The sequence below is a fragment of the Photinus pyralis genome, unplaced genomic scaffold (assembly GCF_008802855.1).
Source record: "Photinus pyralis isolate 1611_PpyrPB1 unplaced genomic scaffold, Ppyr1.3 Ppyr1.4_LG1, whole genome shotgun sequence".
In the NCBI taxonomy this organism is placed as follows: Eukaryota; Metazoa; Arthropoda; class Insecta; order Coleoptera; family Lampyridae; genus Photinus; species Photinus pyralis.
The window spans coordinates 46,878,565-46,904,609 of NW_022170249.1; the positions used below are offsets into that span (position 1 = coordinate 46,878,565).

Here is a 26,045-nt window from a genome sequence, read left to right on the forward strand (position 1 = left end):
AATTTGTTTGTTACAAAGTAGCGTTAATTTGATGTGTCTAAAGGTATGGAGTTACACACTACAGCAAAGTGCTTTTTGTTTGTTTGGGCACTTTCCCTTGCATTAAGCAGCTTAGAGTTGCTCCTTTCTCCATCTTATACCTACCACTTAATTAGTGTTTAATTTACAAAAATATTTATACATAAATACAACCGCAATATGTAAATCATTATAATTGCTGGCTATTTATGCCGTACTAAAATAAAAAACCAGAAATATAAATTAATGCGTAATCAATATAGCTCTACATGATTGATCGTCATTGTTTTTTGCCGCACTCATTGTTACTTCAAATAGAAATTTCATTTCGTGTATTAAATTAAATCATATTGCGGTTTTTTTAATTAATGCAACTCGCTGTGATTTGTAAAATTGTTTGAACTTCATTAAAAAGCAATTTCCTAATTCATATCGTTTATTTAACACAATACATTTGGTACGCGAATAACATACCGTGAAATTTCGTATGGCTAGTTATACCTTCAACTTTTAAATTATAAACGCTATTTACAGATATTTACACAAAATTACTTTATTTCGTACATGTATTTCATCTTTTATAACAAGTGAAAATATACGGAAATAGGATGGCGCACATAGTGGAAGAGATCGTATTTAGTGTATTCCCGCAATTGACGTGCAGCATGGCGGCAGGGTTTTCCTCTGCACATAAAACAGAAAATGTAAACTATAAACATGTGAATAAGCACTCACCCTCTGTGGAATTAAGCACGTGAACATTAATTGAAGCTGGCACGGCGTTTGATGGGGTACATGTATAATTACCACTGTTGCGTTGGTCCGCCTCTTGTATCTCCAGTATACTGGAAGTGCGATTAGGCGAGACCTTTATTCCGATGTCATAGTTGATCATGTTTCGATCGTGGAACCAAAAAACGTAGGAGGGCGTTTCGGTGGAATCCCTCAAAGCACACACTAACCGCAAAACCGAACCAGCTCTAAGATGCAGATCAGGTGCACCGATTATTTCAGCTACGGCTTCTGAAAGAGAAAATTCCACGTTGAGACTCACTTTTTTAATTACGGGGTGATTAGGGTCAAAGGCTTTTATCTAAAATTGTACAGACAATTTAATATAGTCATGAACCTCGGGGTTGATTTGCTGCAAGCATGCGAGCAATATTGAGAATTAGGCTTTTATCAAGTTAGATCAATAATTCAAATCAGATGTGTTTATTTTGCACACATAAAACTCAGTAACAAGCTAAATTGCCTCTACGTCTTTCAAACTTTTCTTTTCTGTTAATGAGTTATTTGCAACCAGGTGCCCTGATCACTACCATTTTTCTTTTAATATCAACTAAAGTTTGAGGGTCTGGAAACGATGCTCATTAAACTTGGCGTCGCGAGCGGTCAATAATTGAACCAGTAGGAGTACAAATACAATAAGTTTACGAAACCCGAACTCGTTTATTAGGCCTCTCGACTTTGTCGCTAAACTTCTATGGAATAAAATTATTATCGCTACAGTTGCTATTATATCAGATCGCATTTAAGTTGAAGCGATTTACGTCAACGCAAAATTTTAGTAGAAATTCATAATGGGTGCGTATATAAACTTTCGAGTTTGGCATTTCGAACTTCCTTAAGTGCCTCGATGCGTCGTCATCCGACCGGAAAAGTAAATTGACAACAGTAGGTATAAGCATGAATATGAGTACTTTTAACGCACGAAAGTAGGTACAAAGTTTCTAACGACGTTGATTTATTCGAGTTTTTCAAATGAAACGGTGGTGCAACGGGAAATTTTCGTGAAAAAAAATCTAAAAGTAACATTTCAGGAAAGCATTACTCTTTTTCTCTTTACTGACTCCTCAAAATTCACCTCTTAACTGGTGTATTAATACCATGTGTCAGAATGTGAAAATATTTTGCTGGATGCAGATATTCCCCTAAATATTGATTTGAGGAATTCCGTGAGTAGAATAGTGCAGGTTAATTCTTAAATAGTGAGTTTTGTGGACGAATTCCCTGCATACGTTTTTATTTCAAAGGTCACTAATTGAACAGTCATTTTTAGCCTCAATGACTATTGTCTCCGCTTTAAATTAGTTTGGAGCTTTGGAAGAACCGAGCACGGGCTCCTAAAATACAATAACCAACTAATATTCTTAGATTTCAAAATCTAGCAGATCAAAAATGAAGCATGATGGAAAAGGATTTCATGAAATTTTTTTTGATTTTTGTATATTTGTAGTCATAGAAGGTCCATTCCCTTGTAGTTTATGAAATTGTTTAATTTGATTATTCTCGATCATACAATAGAACAGCACAAACGTGCTATTGAACTAAGAACAGACAATAATGTTTTGTAAACAATTCTTATTAGTCAAGGTATATATTAAGATCTATGCGTAGATTTTATTGCCAGTTAGAAACGCCTCACGTCACAAGTTTTATTGTAACAATACTACCACTTACAACTATTAAACGACGGACAAATCGTGCGATAAAGTTTTCCGTTTTTAATTCCAGAATTTTTCTTTTAGTTTCGGGGACCTTAATATCCATAACTCCGGTTTGTTTATACTATTTTGAAGCTAGGCGTAGAATTTTGTTTTACCTTTATAAATTTTCTTAGGTTTTTTTTTATTAGAACCCAGTGGCGTGCTGCTATTGTTAAAAATTCTTATTATTTTTAAAATGTATCCAAATCTTCTTTTAGTTCCCTCCTTTCTATTTTCCTCCTTTATCTGTTCTTTTCGATCTCTTATTTCCTCAACATACCGTATACCTTCTTGCCAGTCTTTTAGTTTGCTTGCTCCAGTATTTTTTGTACTTCCATCTATATTAATTAATACACCATTGAATCGCAATTTCATATCCATAAAAAATCAAATTAAAAAACAGTAAATTGATTCACAATGGTGGGGGGGGGGGGCTAGGTCCAGCGGGGTTTATATTTGTGCGATATATTTCATATTAATATTTGTTCTACTACAACTTCCAGCGTAATTTTTTATCCTACTGATTCTGCTTGTGGCACTAAAAGTTGGTGCAAGATCCAGAAGAACAATTTCTGGTAACAATATTTTTTCCCAGCCAACGTATGGGGAATTTAGGGGTGGTACAGAACAAGCACAAGGAGTGGGAGGTGAAAAACTTGGATTCTTATCCACCAGATGACATATGAAATGTAAAAAAAAATTGCTACTTCTCATTTTACAAGTTCAAAGTGTCTATTCTCTGGACTATATATAATATAATATACATCTCCTATTGTGAAGACATGTAAATTACATGACACAATTTGTCCAAAAATTGATATATTTCATTCCACACCAGGCTATAAAGCATTTTATGACACTCCTGCATTTTCAAAGAGAATATGCGTTAAAGGAATTTTGCGAAACCATGCACAAATACGTCGTATACTATACTGGAATTTGTCCGAAGTTTTGCAGTAGCGATTAATTTACTATTCCTAAAAGCATAACCTGCTATTTCTCTGCAACTGCAAAAAGGACATTTATATACCCCAATATCCTGTTCATGAGCAGCAGACTTGTACTGAAAGTTAGTTAAACAGAACTAATCCTGGCTGTTCTCTTAAACTTTAAGCCTATTAAAAGGATCTCTAACGTTGACTAACAATAACGTTATTACTATTAGTTTTAATTAGCATGTTGTGAATATTAATAGGAACTGAAACCAAAACTGTGAAATGTTTCGACTACATTTTCGAAATGTATCTTTTAAGACCCTTTGCCACTTCATTATAGAAATATGAGTGGTTTTTCCACTTTTGCAACAATTAAAAATGAAATTACAGGGAAGAGTTAATTAACAAGAAAATAAGTGCTGAAACAAGATCAGCATACGAAAATGGATTAACGAATAATCTACTAATGAATTCTGAAATACCACGCCAAAGAGTTTTTAACAGTAAATTACAAAAATATACAAAATCCTGTAACATGCATATAAATTACTAACGGGCGAAGAGATCAATTAAAAAGTTATGTACCGTAACAAATTATTTAAACCGCTCTTAAGTTAGAAGTCGTTGAAACTTCAAGATCGGCTACAATTCGATGAAGATGCTCGACTTAACATTTACATCTCTTGAAATTACAGCACGGATGTTTATTTTTTTTGTCTTTTGTTTTTATTAGACGAATAACCGAATTTGTAGAAGTTTGATAATAAAGGCAAGACGAGATGGCGGAACAAGTGTTTTGGTTCAATTTTCTTATACATACTAAACTGCTTTTAAACTTCCTCGCTGGAAACGTAAAACGTTGTTTTTTTTAATCCAGTCTCTACTCTCTAAACAACTTGGGAAAGTTTCAAATCTTAATTTCAAATCGGATGCAGCTACTAAAAATAAACTGATTTGTAAAAGCAGATACTTATAATCCGCAAGTGCCCAGGGGGTAATGCAATTTTTACGCTTGAGCCGCGTTCTAATTTTCTAATTAAAGGTATTAAACGCTATTTTTTATCTCGTTTAGCCTTGGAATACGTTTCGCAGTATAGGGTAAAAGCTATGACGTCAATTACTAAAGTTTTTAATTTTTACTCGTCAAACTAGAGAATTGGGAACGTATTACTATTTGAAAGAGATAGAACTCAAAGTTTGCGCAGCAAGACACCCCATCCATTTTTCTAGTAAGTACTCTTCAAAAGATGATCTGTGAAAATAGCGGAGGGAAAATTAAGCTGTGGGGTTGTATTGTATCTAACATACTCGGTTCTAAATGCAGAATTATCGTTACAAATAGGCGAATCTCTAAAGAGTTCTGGAAACTCGGTTAATTATAAGTAGGTGCCATAACTTCTTGCGCCTAGGGTTTGAAGATAACAGTAATGTACTGCGGAAAACGTAGTTAATCGTTTACAAGTAATAAGACAGTTACGGCGAAATTAACAGTTCACACTTCCAATTCCCTGCGCGAATCAAAGGGTTGCGAAGACCTGAAAATTACATTACGATTTCGTAACTATTGAATGAATGAAACATTTGTTAGTTGTTATCCGCATCTGTACCTACGTCATTAAAACTTGCAGAAACTTGTTTTGATACCTACATGGCAAGGAAATTTTTAATGATGGGTATTCACACGTGCAACTTGCTTTGGAAATTTTTCAGCTGCGAAGTATATCTCGCTTCTGCGATCCTGCATTGTAAGCATTCAGTTGAGTGTGACACGTAAGGAATTTGGTACTGTAACGATTCATTAAAATGGAGCACACATTTGGGAAATTTACAGCTCATATGCATATAAATGCAAATAGTTTGAATTTCTAAGCAAAGTTTACGCTAGATGTACATGCATACTAGCTTCACTTACTCTGTATAACGAGAATGTAAGTTTATACGTATTGCCATAGTTGTGGAGAATTTATATCGTTGTTTAAACCAATCTACGTTCCCACGTAATTCAAATCTAACCAGAGCAACATTTTAATATTGTTTTGTATATAAAATAAAACACGTGGAATTTGTACTTTTTTTTTCAAAACGGAAAATTGGTACCACTGTAGGATGTAATTAAAGTTGCCATTTAAAAAATAATAGATAAAGAAATTGAGATTGTCAACGTCTTATCATGGCATATCATATCCGATTGAATGTCTTTTATACTTTAAAATGTTATTTTTGCAAAGTATAAAAACTCGTCATAGTTTCTCTGGCAATCTTTGTGATCAAATCACTATTAGACAAGTTTAAGATCAAACTAACGTAGAACGCGATACTGAGTTTTATGTCGTTAGGTAACGTTTTGGTTTTGGAAATTCCACCGATTTTGTGCCAAACTTATCTGACACGGAGCGATAACAATTGGTACAAGATGCAGAAAGCTGTGAAAGCGAGAAAACCATTGAGACAGAAAGTTTTAAGTATGTGGAGTTCTGGATTCGGCGTTAGAGAAGAGTCAACTGGATTGGATCATGATTAATTCCAAGAATCATTTGCTCCAGAACACGCATTCAAAGTTAGAAGAACTTTATGATAAGATTGTTAACCTGTTGGTGAACCAGGATGTTTCAGAGGAAAGGATTCAAGAAGAATCAACTGAAGCTGAGGTGTATCGAGAACAGCCTTATTTCCTGTAAAAGCTCGAGAAGATGATCAAGCTGACAGAAATTCAATTGTAAGTATGTACTTCTGTCGGAGGAACTAGAGTGGGAAGAAGAGGTATAATTTTCCGCAATTTAGAGCCGAATTCAGAGTCCTTCCTAATTTCAAACTCACACTCAGATCCTACTAATTTCAACCTAACCTCTGACATTGGTATTCAGAAACAAATTAGACACAATGAGTGACTAAAATCTTACTAACTAGTGAGTATGAGATGAGTGCGATGTAAGTCAGCTTTGGACTACCCTTAAGTGTCACTAATTTAAAATAACTTGGTTATGGCAAATGTGTTTCCTGTGTTTGTTAGAATATTTTATTTGTTTTTAAGTGTGTTGTTATAGACATTGGCCCGTACGAATAAAAGTAAGCAAATGCTTATACTTGCAAAATTCAAAGTAAATACTCGTAACTGCCCCTTCATACTGGTCTGTTTAGCATGGTTTAGCAGCGCTGCACTGCATCCTGTCCTGCTTAGAAGCGCTGCTAAGTCGCCCAGTGCGAAGGAGCAGTTACGAGTATTTACTTTGAATTTTGCAAGTACATATAAGCATTTGCTTACTTTTATTCATACGGGCCATTATCTTAGTAAGTAATTAAGGACACGATTGTCTGCCAGACCTTTTTTCGTTGTAACACGGACACAGCATCGGTCTTCTTACATTCGACGATGTTAATATACCGGGTCCCAATTTCTTTTAAAAAAATCTTTTCCATCTTCGGTCATGAATGGTTTTTTATTGGCGTTCATAGTTATGATGACAAGAACAATATTAATAGTAACAAAATTAATAACCCCAATAACAGAAACTAATAAAAATAATAACAACTTTAGTAATAAGGAAGACTAACAAAACTATGAGATTTGCGAAAACGTCAGAAATAAGTTTATTATATTATATTTATTAAGTTAAATGTCTGTTTATGCTGAAGTTAGCGTTTCCAGAGCGGTTTGTTAGTTACTTGGTAAAATTTCCACTACCAATCGTTCCCCTAACAATATTTTTGACAGATTCCATACTAAAACCCCACTCAAATTAGTCACTCATTACAGATGTTCTCTGAATACCAAAAGTGAGAATGAGCAGGATTCGCACTAACTTGAGTTAGAAATGAGTGACTAACTAGTTGAGTGTGAGTTTGAAATTAGGAAGGACTCTGAATTCGGCTCTTAATCTACATAGTTTCGATGGATTGTTACTGGGGACAATTCAAGACTTTGGATAACGAAATCAAAACAAGTCCAAAGTCTTTTGAATATGTCGATGGTGGTTGGAAGTGAACCAGTAGCGATTGTGGATAGTCACTTCAAAGTAGGAGAAGCTGGTTATAAATCTGCTGTTGAAAAATTAAAGAAGAGATATGGACGTGAGGTAACGGTAACCGTTTATTGCTGTTACGTCCTAAGAATGGGACTCTGTATTCGCCCAGCATACCTTGGATGACAAATTTTCCAATTTTCTAGAGAAATTCCAATATTATTTGGACAAGGCATTTCCGATTGAAAGCGTGCACAAGAAGGCAACGACAGCATGTAAAACTAAACCTTGGATCACTAGGGACATCATAAATAGAGGCTCCCTTCTGCGTGAAATCTCTCTTATATGCAAACGTAGCGGTGACGCAAACTTAAAAATAAAATACAACTTACTCTACAAACACCACAAGGAACAGATTGAATCTGCAAAGAAAGAATATCACGACTCTATCTACGAGAACGCTCCAGTGAAGTCCAAATGCGCGTGGAAAATAATCTCGCAGGAAACCAAATGCCCTTCTAAGCATAGTGAATATCCGAAAGAATTCCGAGATGCCACAAACAACACTTTAGTTGGATATGCGGCCATCGCGGAGAATTTCAATACCCTTTTTATTTCCTCAGTAGAAGAGCTGTCTAGAACCACAAACCCTACAACTTCCAACATCGCTATCGGCACCAACTGTAAATACACCTTATTCTTAAAACCCATCGATGAATTAGAAACTGAGAATATTATTAGGTCAATCACCAATAAGTATTCTGCAGGAAGTGATGGAATTCCTTGTGCTATTTTGAAGCACATCACTAGCGATATTACACCCGTGCTGTGTCACCTAATAAATACATCTTTTGCAGATGGAACATTTCCAAAAGTACTAAAAACTGCAATTGTGATTCCGGTACACAAAAAAGGCGCCTCAAACGAATTTGGAAATTACCGACCCATATCTTTGCTATCTGCTTTCTCAAAAATTCTTGAGAAAGCGTTTTATGCACGATTAATGAACTTCTTACTACGCCACAAGATCCTGTATCCGCATCAATTTGGTTTCCGAAGAGGATTATCCACCCAAGATGCAGTCCTTTCATCTGTACGCTGTATCTTCCGAAATCTCGAATTAGGGAAAAAAGTCACTGGACTTTTTTTTGATTATTCTAAAGCATTTGATGTAGTAGATCAAAAACTCCTTTTACATAAACTACAACACTACGGAGTCCGGGGTATTGCTTACCAATGGATAGTTTCTTATTTAACCGGACGATCACAAATTGTCTCTATAGCGGCGGAAGGTAGTAAGTACAACTCGTCACGGAAAGAAGTGTGTATTGGTGTTCCTCAAGGAAGTACTCTAGGGCCTTTACTTTTTGTCATTTTTTTAAATAATTTAATAGACTCTTTCAACAATAACATTGAACTTCTGACTCTATTTGCGGACGACACTTCAGCGTTAATTACAGCTGATACGGTACAAGCGTCAACTGAAGGTGCAAACAGGTGCGCGTTAAAAATGGCGGATTATTGTCACCGAAATGGACTTATATTAAACAGTGAAAAAACTAACCTAGTGACTTTTTCCACCCAAGTGCCTAATTACAGTCTTTTAGTCAGACTTGACAATAAATGTATTCGCCAACATCAAACCATGAAGTTTTTGGGTATATTTATTGATTGCAATCTCACGTGGCACTCGCATATTGACTACTTGTGCAATATTTTGTCAAAAAAATGTTATGTGCTATGGCGCCTCCGCCATTCTGTTACTCTTAAAATATTGCTTAATTATTATTATGCCCACGTACACTCTATAGTGTCTTATGGTGTGGTACTTTGGGGTAATAGCTCGAAACTTAACAGCATCCTCATTATACAAAAGAGAATGCTACGGATAATTTGTTACAAACCTTACGGCTACCCATGCAGACAATTGTTCAAGGACTTGCACGTACTTACAGTGCCCTCTGTATATATTTTGCAGTGCGCGATCTATGTCCGTAAACATAAAATTTACCTCTCCACCGATAGGCAGGACAAATACGATCTACGGCGGGACGACCATCTACCGATACCGGCCCATAAATACACCTTGTCGGCAAAAAATTGTTATATCATGCCTATAAAAGTGTACAATAAATTGCCTAGAAACATTAAAAACATTTTATCAGCTTCACATTTTAAAAACTCGGTGACAAAGATGCTAATTGAAAAAAGTTATTATTCCCTTAAGGAATATTTTGATGACAGATTATAAACTAATTCGAATTTGTATGCTCTATTTCTTTTGTAATTTGTGTTTACTGACTGTATTTTTATTGTAATGACTTATCCCACAACGATCAAGTTCAAGGGACGAATAAAATTATTATTATTATTAAGAAGAGAGAAAAAACTGAAAATAAAGAAGCAACTCTAAATAGTGGATCGAATGTTGTATCCACCAATGAAGTCCTTTTAAAGACAGAGCATTGAAAGTGCAAATTGGAACAAGAAAAACATCAGTATTAGCCCGAGATCTTTTTGATGATGGAGGTCGGAAACGCTTCCTAAGTAAAAGAACTATTCAAGTATAGTGGGTTGGGTTGGTAGAGCAGCCTTCTCTGAAACCCCGTCCACTCAAAAATAAAAGCAAAATAAAATTTAAAAAAATAAAAACATAGAGAAATGATGGGGAAAAAAAGAAGAGGTAAAATAGAGGAGAAAGAGATGAGAGAGCAGAAAAAAGTATAAAAGAAAAATGTAAAAAAACGAAAATGGATAAACACAACGACGAAAAGAAGAATTTTTGGTGATAAGCAGTAGAGGAAAAAAAATAGAACAAGTGGCGAGGGGGGGGGGGGATAAAATTAGAGGAATTGCAACATTTTCTCAAGTTACTACAAGGAAGGCAGGAAGGAGGCTATGGCAGAGGGACTGAAGAAAGGGAAAGCGACAGGAAGAGGCGGGATAAGTAATGAGGCCTGGACTTTGACTTTGACCACATATAGGGTCAAGGAAAGGATGAGAAATCTACTAAATATGGTATGAAAAGGAGTGGGTTTACCAGAAGAATGGAAAGAAGGGGTAATAGGCCCGCTCCTCAAAAGAGGTAGCAAAGATTGTGGGGGAATGACTACAATGACTACGGCGGCGTATGGAAATGGAAAGGAACGAAAGAGTTTGACAGAGTGGAAAGAGAAAAAGTATGGAAGATGATTGAAAATTGGAAAATTGACAAGTAGCTAAAGGACAGAATCAAGGAACTATATGGAGAGACCAGATTTAGGGTAAGAATAGAAGGAAAGGAGTATGAATTAAAGAACTAAGACAGGGATGGCCATTTAGCCCAACGTTATTTAATTTATACTTAAAACACATGAAAAAAGTCAAGACAGAGGAAGGAAAGTAATGGATCTAAATATAGAAAAGTCGAAAATGATGAGATTTGGGAAGGCGTGGAAGGAAAAGGGAGATAGATGTTAAATAAATAGATAACGGTAAAAGAAATTAAATATTTAGGATACCAAATGCAAATAAACAATGGGGCATATGCATATGCGCAGATAAGTAAAAAAGGGGTGGTGGAATGAGATCAGACGTGTCGAGAATTGGAGAGAGGGGCTTCAAGAATGGTTTTAGAACGAGTACCCATCGATGCAATGGTGAGAGGGGTATTCATCTACGGAACGGGAATATGGGGGTTGCAGGAATGGGAGGAACTGGAAGAAGTACAACGAAGCTATTATAAATGGGTATTAGGGTTAAACGGAAGGATACCAAATTGTATATTAAAAGAAAGGCAGTAAATACGAGGAGATGGATTGGTAAAGAGTGCTTGACAACGAGGATAAACGCAAAAGAAATTTGGGAAGAACTAAGAGAAAAAAGGAATTGATACGGACGGGCTGAGATCGAAAAGAGGAAAGGAGTAGGAGAAAAGTTGGAAATGATCTGGCAAAATGCACAAATATAACAACAGAGGGTGAAGATAGAGAGCGCACGAGGAAGTCGTATTTATAAAAACCTAATAAGGGGTGGTTACCAAAATAGTTATGGGAAGGAAGAAAGCATGTTACAACAATAGCGAGATTCAGACGCGGACATGAACAAAAGGAAAGAGAAATGGAAACAAGAAAAAAAAGAAAATGTAGACTATGCGGAAGGAAGAAGGGGTCATAGAACACATGTTATAAAACTGTAAGGAGGTGGAAATGACAGGGAGAAGTAGGAGTGAGGTGCTAGATGAGGGGGAGGAGGTGAGAAGTAGAAATCGTAGATTTTAAAAAAGGAGGTAACCGCATTTTAGTTTTATTAAGTTAGATTGTAAAAAAATTTGCCAAGCTGGGTCTAACAAAGATTGATTGATTGAACTAATGCCGGGACAATACACCATGACATTGGCGCAGCATCGGAATTTTAATTCAACCGATTAATCGGTATTTGATAACCCAACCTTTCTGAATCGACAAGGGTTCTAATCGCCATTTTAGTACAGTACAAGTTGTGCCCATTATTAACTCAGGTGTCCAAAAAGGTGTACAATGTTTCCATGGAAATAAACAGCCAGATATAGATTTTACGATAAAATGAAAGACTGTCCCTAGGTGTTAAATTTCCAAGAGCTATATTTTCAGATTACGGTGGTGTTTAAATGACTCAGTGCAAGTTCGATCTAATTGAGTGTGGGGATTTTCTATTTAATATTTTTAGTTCTCTATTTACTTTTCGCAGATAATCCCAATTTGCCGTTGCACGTATTTTAATACCGCGAGGAGGAATTTTAAAGTAACAAGATTGCCAGAGAAATTCCATTGAAACTATAAATAAATAACCCGTCGGAAACTAAAACATCTATATCCATTATTTAAATTAAAGTAAGTAATGCAAATTTTAAGAATCAATATTATAATTATCCCAGATATGAAATGCCCTAGTTGTATACTTCGACGCAAAAGGGGTTTTAAAGTAAATTTTAATACACACAGATTGGTGGAGAATTTGTGTCACTCATACACTTAGCCCTTTGCGGGGCATTGAAAATGAACTCAAGGGGAGGCGTTCACATATTTCTGTGCGTTTCAGAAATAAATGAAAGCGAAATGAATTTGAACTTTAGAACTCGACATGTTTGGGTGTATAATAACTCGTTAGCTTTAGAAGCTTGATTGCTATTAAAATTTAATATTTACGTACTTTACGCCAAATTTAAAATTTCGAAATTCTTTTCAATCGGAGATTGACACCGTTCAAACGATTTGCTGTAATTGTGAAAAAAAAGTATTAATTAACATGTTGTATTGAAATGCCTTTCTGTTATTGAATCAACAAAGCAGCTTCATTAATTTACAAAATCGCGCAGTGAATATTTAATGAATTTGCATTTAATATTTCAAGTTAATCACCTGTTACTTTCAGTTGGATAAAAATGCTGGTGGGTGGATGTGTGGAAACTTGACATTCGTAGTGCCCTTCGTCGGAGGGTTGTACGTGCTTGATTAGCAAGCCCCAATTCTGAAGGTGTCTAACGTGCTCCACAAAGAAACGATCATCCGCACTGTAGGTCGTTAATCCGACAGTCAATAAAGTAGGCGGCTCTTGCTTCCGTCGTAACCAGGAGACCTTTAATTTAAAAATGCAATGATAGTGCAGAACGGTTGATTCCGGAACTGAATTTGCGAATACTTGGACTTTTTTACGGACCGAAATTATAGGGTGAAAACTAGAACGTATTACTCACCACTCCGCTGTTAAATTTTCTAACCACGCAAGGTAGAGCAGCCGTTCCTCCAATTTGAGCATACACCACCGTCGAATTTTCGGTAGAGAATATCGTCGATCTTCTACTGGCTGATGAAATTTCGACAGAATTTTTCTTTCCGCTTCCCGCCTCGTAATTTCTACGAGTTCGATGTAGGATAACGTTTCCATTTTCTGAAACAGTGAGACGTGCCGTTATTATTTGCATATGTCTATATCAAATCACTAACTGCGATTGTGATTAAACGACGGTGCAGTCGTCTTGGAGTTTGATTAAAGTGGGACAATGGAAAGGGCCGATCAATAAGCAATTAATTTCGACTTGCTCTGCCACACGCTAACAAATACAATGTTTTAGTATGCTCCCACACGATTTTTTACAATCTTGTCTTGCCAATCGTGGCACAACACGATTCAGTTATTGTAATATAGTGTAAAAATGCATATGTACAATGATTGGCACTAATTGCTTTGCGGAATAGATTAATTGGGGCTTTTAGCACAGTAATTACCCGAGAATGACTTGCTTTTCTCGGTAAATTCATTTTTTGACGTGTTCGGTTGCGAACAAAACACATTACAAAGGGAGGTAGAGTAGTAGTGTACAAAAATCCTTTTTGTAAATTACGAGAAATGTGCTTTTAAAATGAACATTTCTGTTTTAACACCCCCAATTGAAGGGATTTAATCGGATGTTCCATTTTATAACCAAAAATGTTACGCATGTAAAGTCGGTGAATTTGTCACGTTCGACCTGATACCGTGATGCTGATAATATTCGTTACCCAAAATCGTCCTGAAACCTTCATTTTCATGCCTACTTTCTCTTAGGAAATTTTAGTTTCCATGACAGAGGCAGATTAGACTACTTTTCCTGTCGCCTGTCACTTTACCGGCCGCATCTGTTACATTGCTAAATGTCTATATGACTCCTGTCATCACTGACATCTTGAGATCCAAAGTTCTATATGAAAATTTAAATTTTATATTAAATTTCGGATAAAATTTAATACAAAACTCGTCCTTAAAGTGACACTATTGACTCGTACTTCAATATTTCCTCGCCAGTATTGTGTCATTTTCCTGACTTTTATGTAAATAACTATTGCTCACTTACAAGCTCGCCAAGTATCTCGCTAATTAAATAGGTCGCACATCATCCCACATTCTGAACTCCGGTCATTTCATTCAACGCATCTCCGATGTTCGCTTAGATCCCCAAGGTCTTCTGGTCAGCTTCGATGTTACGCCCCTATTTACCAAGGTTCCCATCTCAGATTCTAAAGGATAACATGATTATTATATGATTATTATTATTATTATTAAAAACAAGGTCGCCCTGGAATCTTCAATCCAAAGTCTAGTTGGAATTCCAAGATCATCTGAATATCCAACATCCCGACATCCCAGTTGAGCATGGAAGTTTCGGCGTTAAAATGGTGATATCTAAATTTGCTATTGGTTAGTGCTTTTTGTACTACCAATCCCGAACGGCTGTAAAGCTGTTGCACATTTCAAAAGAACTACACGGTCAGCATTTTCCACGGTAGCTCTACCCGATAATGAGCTAAGAACTGTAAACTATATCCTCTTAAAACATATGCAATTTCACCCTACAAACAGATTTCGAGGCGCGACTGACGCTAGAGACAATTAAAAAAACAAAGACACATTGAAAACCAACAGTGTACAATGACGCGAATTTCGTTGATCGCAATTATCCAGATAAATTCCTTACATCATCATGACACTTATTAAAGCTTAAAAATTCTGCTTTCATCAGGGAAATAAAAACGGAGAAGTTTTGGAAGTTGATAAACAGGGGAAAAGGGAAAGCACATTTAATGGGAAAGAAATACAAATAGAGGACTGGAAGCAGTACAGTATGGAGATACTACAAGGCAAGCAGAAGAAAGGGCAAGGGATAGACGATCAAGGAAGAGAGGAGGTGGAAGGAGACGAGATACCAAAAGAAGAGATGGAATGACAATTAAAGGGACTGAAGAAAGGGAGGGCCGCAAGGATCTCTATATGTAGTATTATGGAGAAGCTAAGGAAACTAATATACAACATATTGAAAGGAGGAGGACTACCGGAAGAATGGAAGGAAGGGGTAATGGTGCCTATTTACAAAAAAGTTGGAAAGGACTGTATGGAAATATAGGAGACTTTCGATAATGACGGCGGACGGTGTGTAGAATCTGCGCAATGGTACTGAATGCAATATTAGAAAGAGAAATCGAAGAAAGAGTTAGAGGAAACGCAAATGGGCTTTATAAAATGGAAGGGGAAAAATCGACTGTATTGTAACGTGATTTATAAATTCGGGTTCGATTTATATCAATATTTATTAAACAAAACTAAAACACTATAAAAACCCGTACAATTTATATCGACTATTTATATCACACACTTCGCAATTTATATTTCCGCGCTCGATGTTTCATACGTACTCGATCTCGTTCGGTAGTAAAACTGCGCGATGTTCGGTCCGCAACCATTTATACACGCAAGCAATGTAAGTCCAGAACATTCGCGCAATTACCAGACACGCTGCAAACATCCCCACCATCGCGCGTCTAGAAAATTCCAGAGCGCCAAAGGCGACGTCATGTCTGGAGCGTTTCCGTTACAGTATAAGTATATGTATTATATGAAAAAAAGTCGGAAATGTAATAGCGTTTTTCATGGATGTAATTTATGATGGAGGATGGAAAAATAGACAAAAATTTAAAGAACCGAAGAAAAGGATTGAGACAGGGAGTCCCACTTAGTCCAATCTTATTTAATTTCTGCATAAGAGATATGGAGAAAATGTTTAGGCAGGGTAAAAGTAGTGGACAGTTGCGGGGAATAGGAGAGAGAGGGAATAAGAATGCAAAGAAGGTACTACAACTGGGTACTGGGACTAAACAGAAGGTACCAAACTACATATTTAAGGAAGAAATCAAAGTGTAGAAGATAAGGATAGAGTCGGGACAGTAAGATTCGAGGAAAGGAGAGAAAGTGAATTGGTGAAAGAAGGGTTAGAGACGAGGATGGGAACAAAGGAAAAACTATTACGAAAGAAACGGATACAGATGGGTAGAGGTCCAAAGGAATAGAGAAATATGGAAAACGTTGGAAAGAGGAATTTCAAAAAAGGACAAAGATCTAAAAGTTCAGCTGCGGATAGTGAGGATCGAGAATTCGAGAGGAAACGAAAGGTACATTGAGCTGATAACGGAAGGGGTGCCCCACTATCTAACGGGGGAAAAGAAAAACATAAAAATAATTGCAAGAATCAGATGTGAAAACGAGGAGAGAGAAAAGGAGAGAAAGATGGTGACATTGATCACCTAATAATAGAATGCAAAGAAGTAGACAGAACAGGTAAAAGCAGAAAAAAATATTGGATGAGGGGAGGGAAAGGAAAGAGGTTGATGAAGAGGATATTAGAAAGAAGAGAAGAAATGAATAATGTATTGTCAACTGTAATGTAATGTACATGTTGTAAAAGGTCTTTGCCAATCGGCGTGATAGTTATTTACATGAAAGCCAGGAAAATGACACATTACTGGAGAGGAAATATTGAAGTGCGAGGTTCCTTGGGGCCGAGTACTTTAATTTCCGAGGATCTTATAAGGCGCCGTAAACACTTTTCTACAGTAATTCTCTTCTTTAATTCATTTCTTTCTGCTTTGCTTGCATCTGACCATTATCCATGTTCATGGACGGGTTTTCTGGAACTATCAGGATATCTTGACTTCCTTGACTAAAAATATCTTTACTGTCTACTTCACCTACCATTTACTTTAGTTTACCCCCAATTATACGCCACTGACCGACATTAACTTTGTTTCGTTTCTTCAGTGGTGTAGTGGAGCCGGGGCGCAGCGGAGCGCTGCTCCGGCACTGCTTGTGAGAGGGGAGCGGCGCTCCGGCACAGGATAGGAGACGGAGTTAATATAAGTGATGATACCTAATGATATTTGCGACTTAGATAAGCCTTACACCTTTAGAGCAATAATTTATTCAAAAATCTACGAACTGAAATTGTTTCAAAACCCATTTATTTTACTACAAATTTTTAAAAATTTTTCTGGACCCCAATTTTGCTTGGGGGGGGGGGGGTATTCGATACCCTTGGTTGCCTACATTTTAAGAGCTCCGGCACTGCTAAATTGCACTACACCACTGCGTTTCTTTTACAGAATAGATTTCTTGTCAGGCGCTAATTTCGAGCCCTCTTCATGTTCGTGCCGCCCAAAATGTAACAGATAGTCCATTGCTTATCTTAATTCATGAAGGGTGTGAAACTTTTATTCGCGCAAACTTGTTCGGTAGAATGTTTTCTTATTTAGTAAAATATACAATGAGAAGGTAGATCATGAAAAGCGACAGATTAAAGTGCACGCGCACACCCATAATATCAAGAAAAACCACATTCAATGCTTACTTTATGTTAATTCAAACCAAAATGGCTTGTAAAGTACATTAAATCGCATTTAGATTGCCGTAAACAATGCTAAAATCCAAATATTATAGAAAATTCACCCCCCCCCCCCCCCCCGCGACCGCTTGGAGTAGTATTAGGAGTTGACAAGCGAAATTCGGCAAAATAGTAATTTGTAATAGACTGACAACACTATTCTTATAAATTTTTGAAGAATATTATTTACATATGAGTGAGATGTTTACTGCCGAAGCGTAGCTGAGGCAGGAATTTCGAAACGAGTAACGTTAACTGATTTAACATACAAATAAAGTAAAACATTTTATTTCATACTGCTCTTTTTCTTATTAAAATGCCATACAATTTTTGATTAGAATGTTGTACGCATTCAAATAAAAGCAAAAGTCGATCACTTGATTTGTTTGATCTGACAGTAGTTTGACACATTAATATACAGGTTTATATGGACGTCAGTTGATGTTGCTAGGCAACATTTCCAGTCTGGTAAAAATTTTCAGTCTGGTAAAATACGATTTACCAGACTCAAATAGGTCTGGGAAAGCGGCGATTACTAGATAGTATGAAATAAATTCTTTTGCAACCGATCTTTTGCCTTTATACCGTGCGTATAATTAGAAAGTCTCCTGACTCGCAGTCATTTTAAATATGTACTGTAATATATTTTCAGGCTTCTCAACTCAGCGTTGTGCACAAATAAAACAAATCACTTTTATAATTTCGCTTCCAAAAGTTGTTTTGTATTTATATGCACGTTATAAACAGTTTTAAAACGTTTTATTTTATGTTCACAGCAGTAAAATTTTCGAGTTTGCTTATGAAACCACATACCAGTAATTCCAGTGAACTGGTGCTAAAACACAATCATTTACATTTAATACAACATTTGAGCTATAAAAAGTAAAAGTTTTCATTGCAAACATTCAGGGATTAACCAAAAAAAGATTTGCATTTGGATTTTATGGACGAGGAGGTAACATCAATAGTATGCATATGAATATCAACTATGAAATCGTTCGTCAAGAACCAGATGGGACTTATGGGACCCTAAGCGCACGTGTCCCTAATACGTGCTATATAGTTTTATAGAAGCTTTGACGCGCGGAAAAGGTCTATAATCTTAAAAATTCTTAATATGACATTTCTTTCACTGCACGATTTCCTTTTTACAAGAACCTGGCACAAGCTTTCAGTAAATCGTAAATGTGAAAAAGAAGGAATCATAGACCCTTTTATAACTTTATCCCCTGTTACATTATAAATGCTTTGGTCATAATTGTATATATCGTTCGAATTATTTGTTTTTTTACAGTAAGCCGTAAGACATAAACTTACACGGTAAATAATAAGAAATGGAAAACTCGTTTGCTCAAGAAGAGGACCTAATCATATTACATCACGGTAGGGCAGGCTAATACGGTTTAGTAATTTTGATTTGTTGCATAGAATTTGAATAACCTAATTAAATTTGGAAAGCGAAGTCGGATAAAATGTAAACTGTGCTACATGCAATCAGCTTAACAACCTGAATTTGCTTTAGAGTTAATATCAGAATTCGTGCAAGGATCTGAAATAAAAATAAACAGTGCAAAATTGTATTGTTCTTGGCTGGAGGATTTGTAAAAGCATACGCTCAAGAGAATTATACATGAAGTAACTGAATATGACAATATCACGTAGTACGGCGGGAAAGACCCCACAGGACTACACGCGTTACGGCAAGCGAAAATTTGCATGTTGAGGATAAAACAAATTTTAATAATTTGGCGGATTTGTTATGACTTAAACGCGAAAATATTATATGGAGGGAAGCAAAAGTTAATAACGCAATTTGGTGCGAATTTAATCCTTGGAATTTGAATTGACAGTTTCGACGGATTTTGCTGAAATGCCGTTCTGTTTTTTTAATGAATCCATTAGCAAGGTCGCTTATTAGAATTGGATTATATTCCAACTTTCCTTTATTAATTTTATACGGGGAGCTTTCAAATAAATTGCACTTTCTAGGTCTATGCTGAATAAGTTTAGTTTTACAATAAATAGGTAAGCTGCTCCGGCGTGATAGAGCTTCCTCATCGGAGTAACAGATCTCAGTTGACATGTTTTAATTAATCACCAATGTAAATACAACTGCGTCTTTTAATCTTTTATATTTGTAAGAGGATAATATGTAGCTGTCGACAAAGTGGAACTCTATTTCTTTTTTTTATACATTAACTTTATAAACTGTGATAAGAGTAGAGGCGATGCATATTCGAACATTTCACCCTGAAAGACTGTTGTGTCTTTATTGTTAGGTGAACACTTTCGGGCGAACATTCTGAATAAAAGCTAACTTTCGATTTGTTTTCAATATTAGAAAAACTTTAATACAAAAGACGTTATTAGAATTCTCTTTAAAAACAACTTTAATATGATATTGTTAATTATGTCTTATATCCTAAGGGACGTTTCCTTATGTATAAAGATAAAAATACGAAAGTTTGCTAAGCAATATCCCTCTTCATTCAATTCTTCTTAAATGTGGTGGTGGTGAGAAATTTTGATAAAATCCCTTTATCTGCACGTTCCTACATATAATTTACTACACCTAACGAAGAATACGACGAAACACATACATTAGAAAAATCTGAAGCTGAAACATGATCGGCACCTGTAGCGCTAATTTGGATTCAACTGTTCAGAAAGTTAAGTTTTAAAAAAATAAATGAAGTTTAAGCCAAAGTTTCTGCATCAAATTAAACGTCAAACGACGAGCAACAAGCGATAAACACGAATTTTTTATCGTATTGAGAATTGTTAATAAAACATTATAAGTGAATGCAGTATTTTGTAGAAAATGAAGTAAGCGTTGTTCAAGTTTGACAGTTTATTTATTTATTTATTTATTTATTTATTTATTTAACCAGAAACCATACAGAATAAAAATTCCAATTACATGGCACTGGGGCTCTGAACAAATATTAGGACTAGGATCTAATTTTATTTATTATTGAATTTAGGGGATCGTGAAAAAAGTCGATATCATTAACTGAGGATAACTTATTTAAAGCGATCAAGATCTTAATAAGTGGGGAAGTTGTGTTGTTAACTACAAAAATAGTATTATTTTGCCTTAGCTTAACAAATGGTACCTTAAGCTTAATTTCTTGAAGTAATTCGGAAGAGTATAACAAGTTGTGTAAAATTTTGAAGACAAAAATTGTGGAGGCAATGTACCGTCGGGTTTCTAACCTCGTTATATCTAAGCCGAAAGTACTATTTAAGTAATTAAGCTGGGTACCGTAAGAGATCAAATGTGGATAATTTTGGGTTGACCTAAAAAACATTACTCGGATGAACTTTTTCTGCACTTTTTCGATCATGTCTGAGTATTTGAGAGTTTGAGGAGACCAGATACATGCAGCATACTCAAGCTTGGATCTAATAAACGCATTATATAAGGTTAGCATTGTCTGTATATTCGTGAAATTGAGTGTATGCCTGATAACGAAACCAAGAAGTTTGTAACACTTATTTGTTAGGTATTCAATGTGTAAGTTAAAGTTAAGGTTGGTATTGAAAAACACGCCCAGGTCCTTAACGGAGGTGACTCGTAGTAAGACCTTTCCATTCATCTTATAGTCAAAAAGTAAGGGATTTTTCGATCTAGTAAAAGTAAGGACTTTACACTTATTGATATTTAGTTTTAGTTTATTTTTGATACACCACTTAATTACTGAGTTAATGTCCTCTTGAATATTTAAACAGTCACTTGGGGATTGGACTTTATTAAAAAGTTTTAGGTCGTCCGCAAATAGTAGTGCTTTCGAGTTTTTTATCACTCGCGGTAAATCATTTATGTATAAGAGAAACAGAAAAGGACCAAGAAGTGTTCCCTGGGGAACGCCTGATGAGGGATAAAATTCGGCTGAATTCACACCATTGAATTTCACTCTTGTTTTACGGAGAGATAAATATGATTTTAAGAATTTGACGGTCGGATTACTTACGCAATTTAAAACAAGTTTACGGAGCAAGACTTGATGGGATACTGTATCAAATGCCTTCGCAAAATCTGTATAAACACAGTCAACCTGGGCTCTCTCATCCAAGGCTCCTGCTGAGAAATGCGTAAACTGCATTAAATTTGTAATCGTTGATCTGTTCCGCGTGAAACCGTGCTGCTGATCTGCAATTATACTGCTGAGATGGGAATAAAGTCTAGTATAGATCACTCTTTCGAAAATTTTCGCTATTGCTGGTATAATTGCAATTGGGCGATAATTCTCAACTAATTTTCGGCTTCCACTTTTGTGAATTGGTGTTATTCTGGTGCATTTCCAAGCTTCAGGGAATGTACATGTTTGCAAAGCTAAATTAAATAGATGTTGTAAGGGGGTTACCAATAAAGATGCACATCCTTTCACGATGTAGGGTGGGATTCCATCTTCGCCTATAGCCGACCTCGGTTTCAATTTTTTAATTGCTTCCAGTATCTCGGATTCATGTAACTGAGTCAAGTGCAATTTGGATAGCACCAGGTCCGATTCCACGTCATCTTCCGGGTCATCGTTCCTCTCCATAGTGTAGACTGACTCGAAGAAGGATGCAAAGGCGTCCGCAATGCTTCTGGCGTCCGTTAACGAGGTGTCTTTGTACTCAAAAACTCCAAGTAGTTGACTATTCTTCCTCAACGACTTGATGTAGTTCCAGAATTTATTGGAATTCTTCCGCAGATCCATTTCAATTTGATTAATGTACCTCTTATGAGCAATGTGGATCATTCTTTTGAGTTCTTTTCTGGCTTCAATGAAGTCTTCCGATGGGCCCTGTAACCGAAACTTATTTTTCTGTTTGATTTTCTTAATAATGTCTATATTAAACCAGCTAGGATACTTATTGGCACTCCTAATTGTAACTTTGGGGACACATTCATCGAAAATGTTCATTACCGTTTGATTAAAGCTAGTTACTGCATCATCTACCGATTTGAAATTCTTCAGGATAAGAGACTCCTTCCAATTGATATCGCGAAAAAGGACGTACATTTTAACAAAATCTGCTTTTTTGAAATTGAAGTTGGTTAATTTGGTAATTCGCTTAGCTGGTCTATGGACTTTGTAGACTATTTCTAGTGCAGGATGAAGTGGATTAATTTTATCCAGTGAGTCGACAGCAGATTTAATTTCCGCGTTTAAGTTAGTTAAAATTAGGTCAAGGGTTCTATTATTGCAGTTTTTAAGTTTAACCGTATTAATGAGTTTTAAGTTGTACATCGAAGCTATATTTTTAATTACTTTGCATTTAGCACTCGCGTTTTCGAAATTATACGTGGCGTCAACAATTTGTGGTAGGTTAAAATCGCCTGCTATTAACACTTCCGATGAATGCAACATGTTTTCAATTGTTTCTAAACTTTTGGTAAAACTCACGTACTTATCAATACCAGATTTCGGTTGAAAGTAGACAACACCAATAATGTATGAAGTATTATTAATTTTAAGTTTGACCCATATTTCATTTAGATCACTTTGAAATTCCAATTTTTCAGCATTCAAATCGGTCTTGACTGCGATTAAAACTCCGCCTCCCATGGTGCACTTCATTTCTTCGTAATTACGGTCATTGCGAAAGACCGCATATTGATTGTTTAAATACTCAGCGTCATGAAAATTTTCCGTTAACCAGGTCTCAGTCAGTAGAATAATGTCGTAATTTGTAATTGCCAATTTATTTTTGAAAGATTGCGCTTTCGTTCGCATTCCACTTACGTTCTGATAATAGATTGAGAGCGTTGATCCGTACCTATTTCCTTGCTTGATTAGTGTTGGGGATGGCCTAAAAAATCAATTCTGCTTCTTTCTTGATCGAGTCGTTTTTTGTAGACTGGGCAATCAACACTCCAGGCCGGGTGCTGTACATCCAGTTTCATTTTTAGTTTCTCAACGGCGTTGGCACAGTTACTGCATTTGATCTCCGCGTCCGAAGCTTTACAGCTCGCTAGGTCATGGTCTCCCGCACATTTGGGGCAGGTAGTAGTTTTGCTACAGTCAGTTGCCTTATGTCCGAACCCATTGCATTTGTAGCATCTTCTAGTTGTCACAGCATCATAAATTCTGCAACGGTCCCATCCTATGTTAAGCTTTTGTTCACTTAGAATTTTCCGGTAACTATTACCGTCAACCTCAGCGTAAGCCAAATACCTGTTAGGATTTCTTTTATCTTCCGTTATGTGTACGACGTTTATGTACGCGGCTTCGTCGAGGAATTGATTCTGCGCGAGAATCATTTCCTTCATTTGGGTACTCCCGATCTTGTCATTGAGGCCTACGATTTTAATCTTCGGCATCTTCTGTTTTGGTAAGGAAAGAATGTAGTCGGATCCCAGTTTCGTTTCGGCTTCCTCCTTAAGTTTGGCTGCAGCTTCTTTATTTTTACATTCAACAACAATGGTTCCTCTACGTAGAGTTTTCATTCCGGTAACTTCTCGGGTAATTGGATCCGATATTTTCTTTGAGGGTGGTGAAGGTTTGCTTGGAGGGTTGGTTCGCGTCCTTGGGCTTAACAATGATAACTGGGTCATAGGTTTTCTGTTTCAACTTGTCCGCATAAGTAAGCTTCACTTCAGATTGAGTTTGGAGAACTTGCGCTAGATCCTTGCTGATGCTGACATTTTGGGTATTTACCTGGTCTAAAGTATCCTTTAATAGCTTCTCGTGGTTCATCAGTTTCTCGTGCTGACTTTCCATAACTCTATCCCAGTTCATCGTCACTTTGTTGATGTTAGTCAAGATATTCCTGAGGCTGTGTGATTCGTGGATAGCGCAGGGGTCACAGAACCAATTAAAGTTCTTTTTTGAGTTAATAAATTTAACTTCATCGTCACTGACTTTAACGCACTTCGTGTGAAAGTAAGTTTGGCACCAACTAGCACAAAGAATAACTTTATCTGTACGATTAAGATCCACCCGACAAACACCACAGATTGCAGTTGGCATTGCGGCGGCAAGTATGGGTGGTACTCACCCTCACGATTTGGTTTATATTAACAAATTAGTTCTATTCTTAATTGACACTTATAATCGCGATCGACCACTCGTTACGACGGCGCGCACTCGAATAATTTAGGATTTTGTACTAATCAATAAAACAATTTAACGTAAAACCGGTGTTTCTTTAACGTAGTAAATGTACTTTATTTTACAAGAATCGCCTTAAACATTAGTTTCCCTTTTTGAAAGGACATTAATTTTATGGTGGCATTAAAAATTTCAGAGAAATTGCCCACAAAGAAGAAAATTGCACTACATCTACATTAATTTAATAGTATTTCTTTAGATGTTTCATTCCATCAGGAAATCATTTGTTTGCGCTTCAAAGAACACTTTTAGGTTATCATGTAAAGAACATTTGCGGCTGTTGAGGTATTTTTTAGATATTTCAACTAAAATAAGTCTCATAGAGCTAAATCTGAGGTCGGTAAAGTTGGCACCTGCGTTTTTTCCGATTTAAATTTTATTAGTTGCATCAAAAACTTTGAATTATAAAGACTAATTTGTAGCCAAATTAAACTTTCTTTGTTGAAACAATTTATTTTTATATTTTTTTGTAACTTAATAAGGGCAATTCTCAGAATTAATAAAACGAAATGCAAGGTATAAATTAAGGACTAATTTGTACCCACAAAATTAGAATTTGTGCCCTCTTAGTTTCGCCAGAAAACCGATTTTTAAGGTGGGGATGGTATCTTGAAATTAAGCTATCATCCCTCTTTTCCCGATTGGAATTTTATTAGACACTAGAGGCATCATATAAAATAAAAGTGGAAATCACTATGAATCAATTCAGGTAATCGAATCAAATGCATTTCAATCAACAAGAACGAAACACAAAAGTAGACAACATGATCGACTAATTCAGTACAAAAACATATTAAACAAATCTACGATCAATTTAGACAAAACAACTCTTAAAATGGAAAACTGCGTGCACAAAAAAGCAAGGCAGCATCCAGCATGTGAGAATGCCACTTATAAGTATTCATGTTTAAAAGTCAATTATCGTCCAAGAAAAGCATATTATAAATAGAGAAAATGTTAATATATCTGTACTCTGGTAGCTCAATTTTTTGGAAAGGGGTAATGATCTCTCAAAAAACTTACACAGTTGTACAAGTATTACGGCCTCCAGCAATACATCAAAAAAATGCACATCAATGTACAATTTCACCGCCAATCGTATAAAAATTCCCGAGTTTTTGTTTGTCTTATACTTTCGAAACTATTCTAGAAACATTCTCAAGAAGTTCAATAACTTTACATACTTATTGGAGTTTGTATACATTCTTAAGTGACACTCAAGTGACCTCAAATTGGTGTCATAGTATATTCGTCTTGAGGTTAACTTCTGTGCTTTGTTGTTGAGTGATGTACTAACAACCGCATTGCCTATTGTAAGTGAAAGACGATAATGACCT

The 26,045-nt window shown here is 36.1% G+C and overlaps 1 protein-coding gene across 1 annotated transcript; it reads right to left on the bottom strand.

The window, feature by feature from the left end:
* Nucleotides 1-555: 555 nt before the first annotated feature.
* Nucleotides 556-24,336, bottom strand: LOC116161737. Its single transcript, XM_031475198.1, has 7 exons — nt 24,170-24,336; nt 23,490-24,123; nt 13,365-13,395; nt 13,115-13,308; nt 12,780-12,996; nt 754-1,041; nt 556-702 (listed from the first exon to the last, which is right to left on the bottom strand). Exons 1-7 carry the CDS (start codon nt 24,334-24,336, stop codon nt 590-592), a joined length of 1,644 nt encoding a protein of 547 aa, XP_031331058.1. The 3' UTR covers nt 556-589.
* Nucleotides 24,337-26,045: the final 1,709 nt, after the last annotated feature.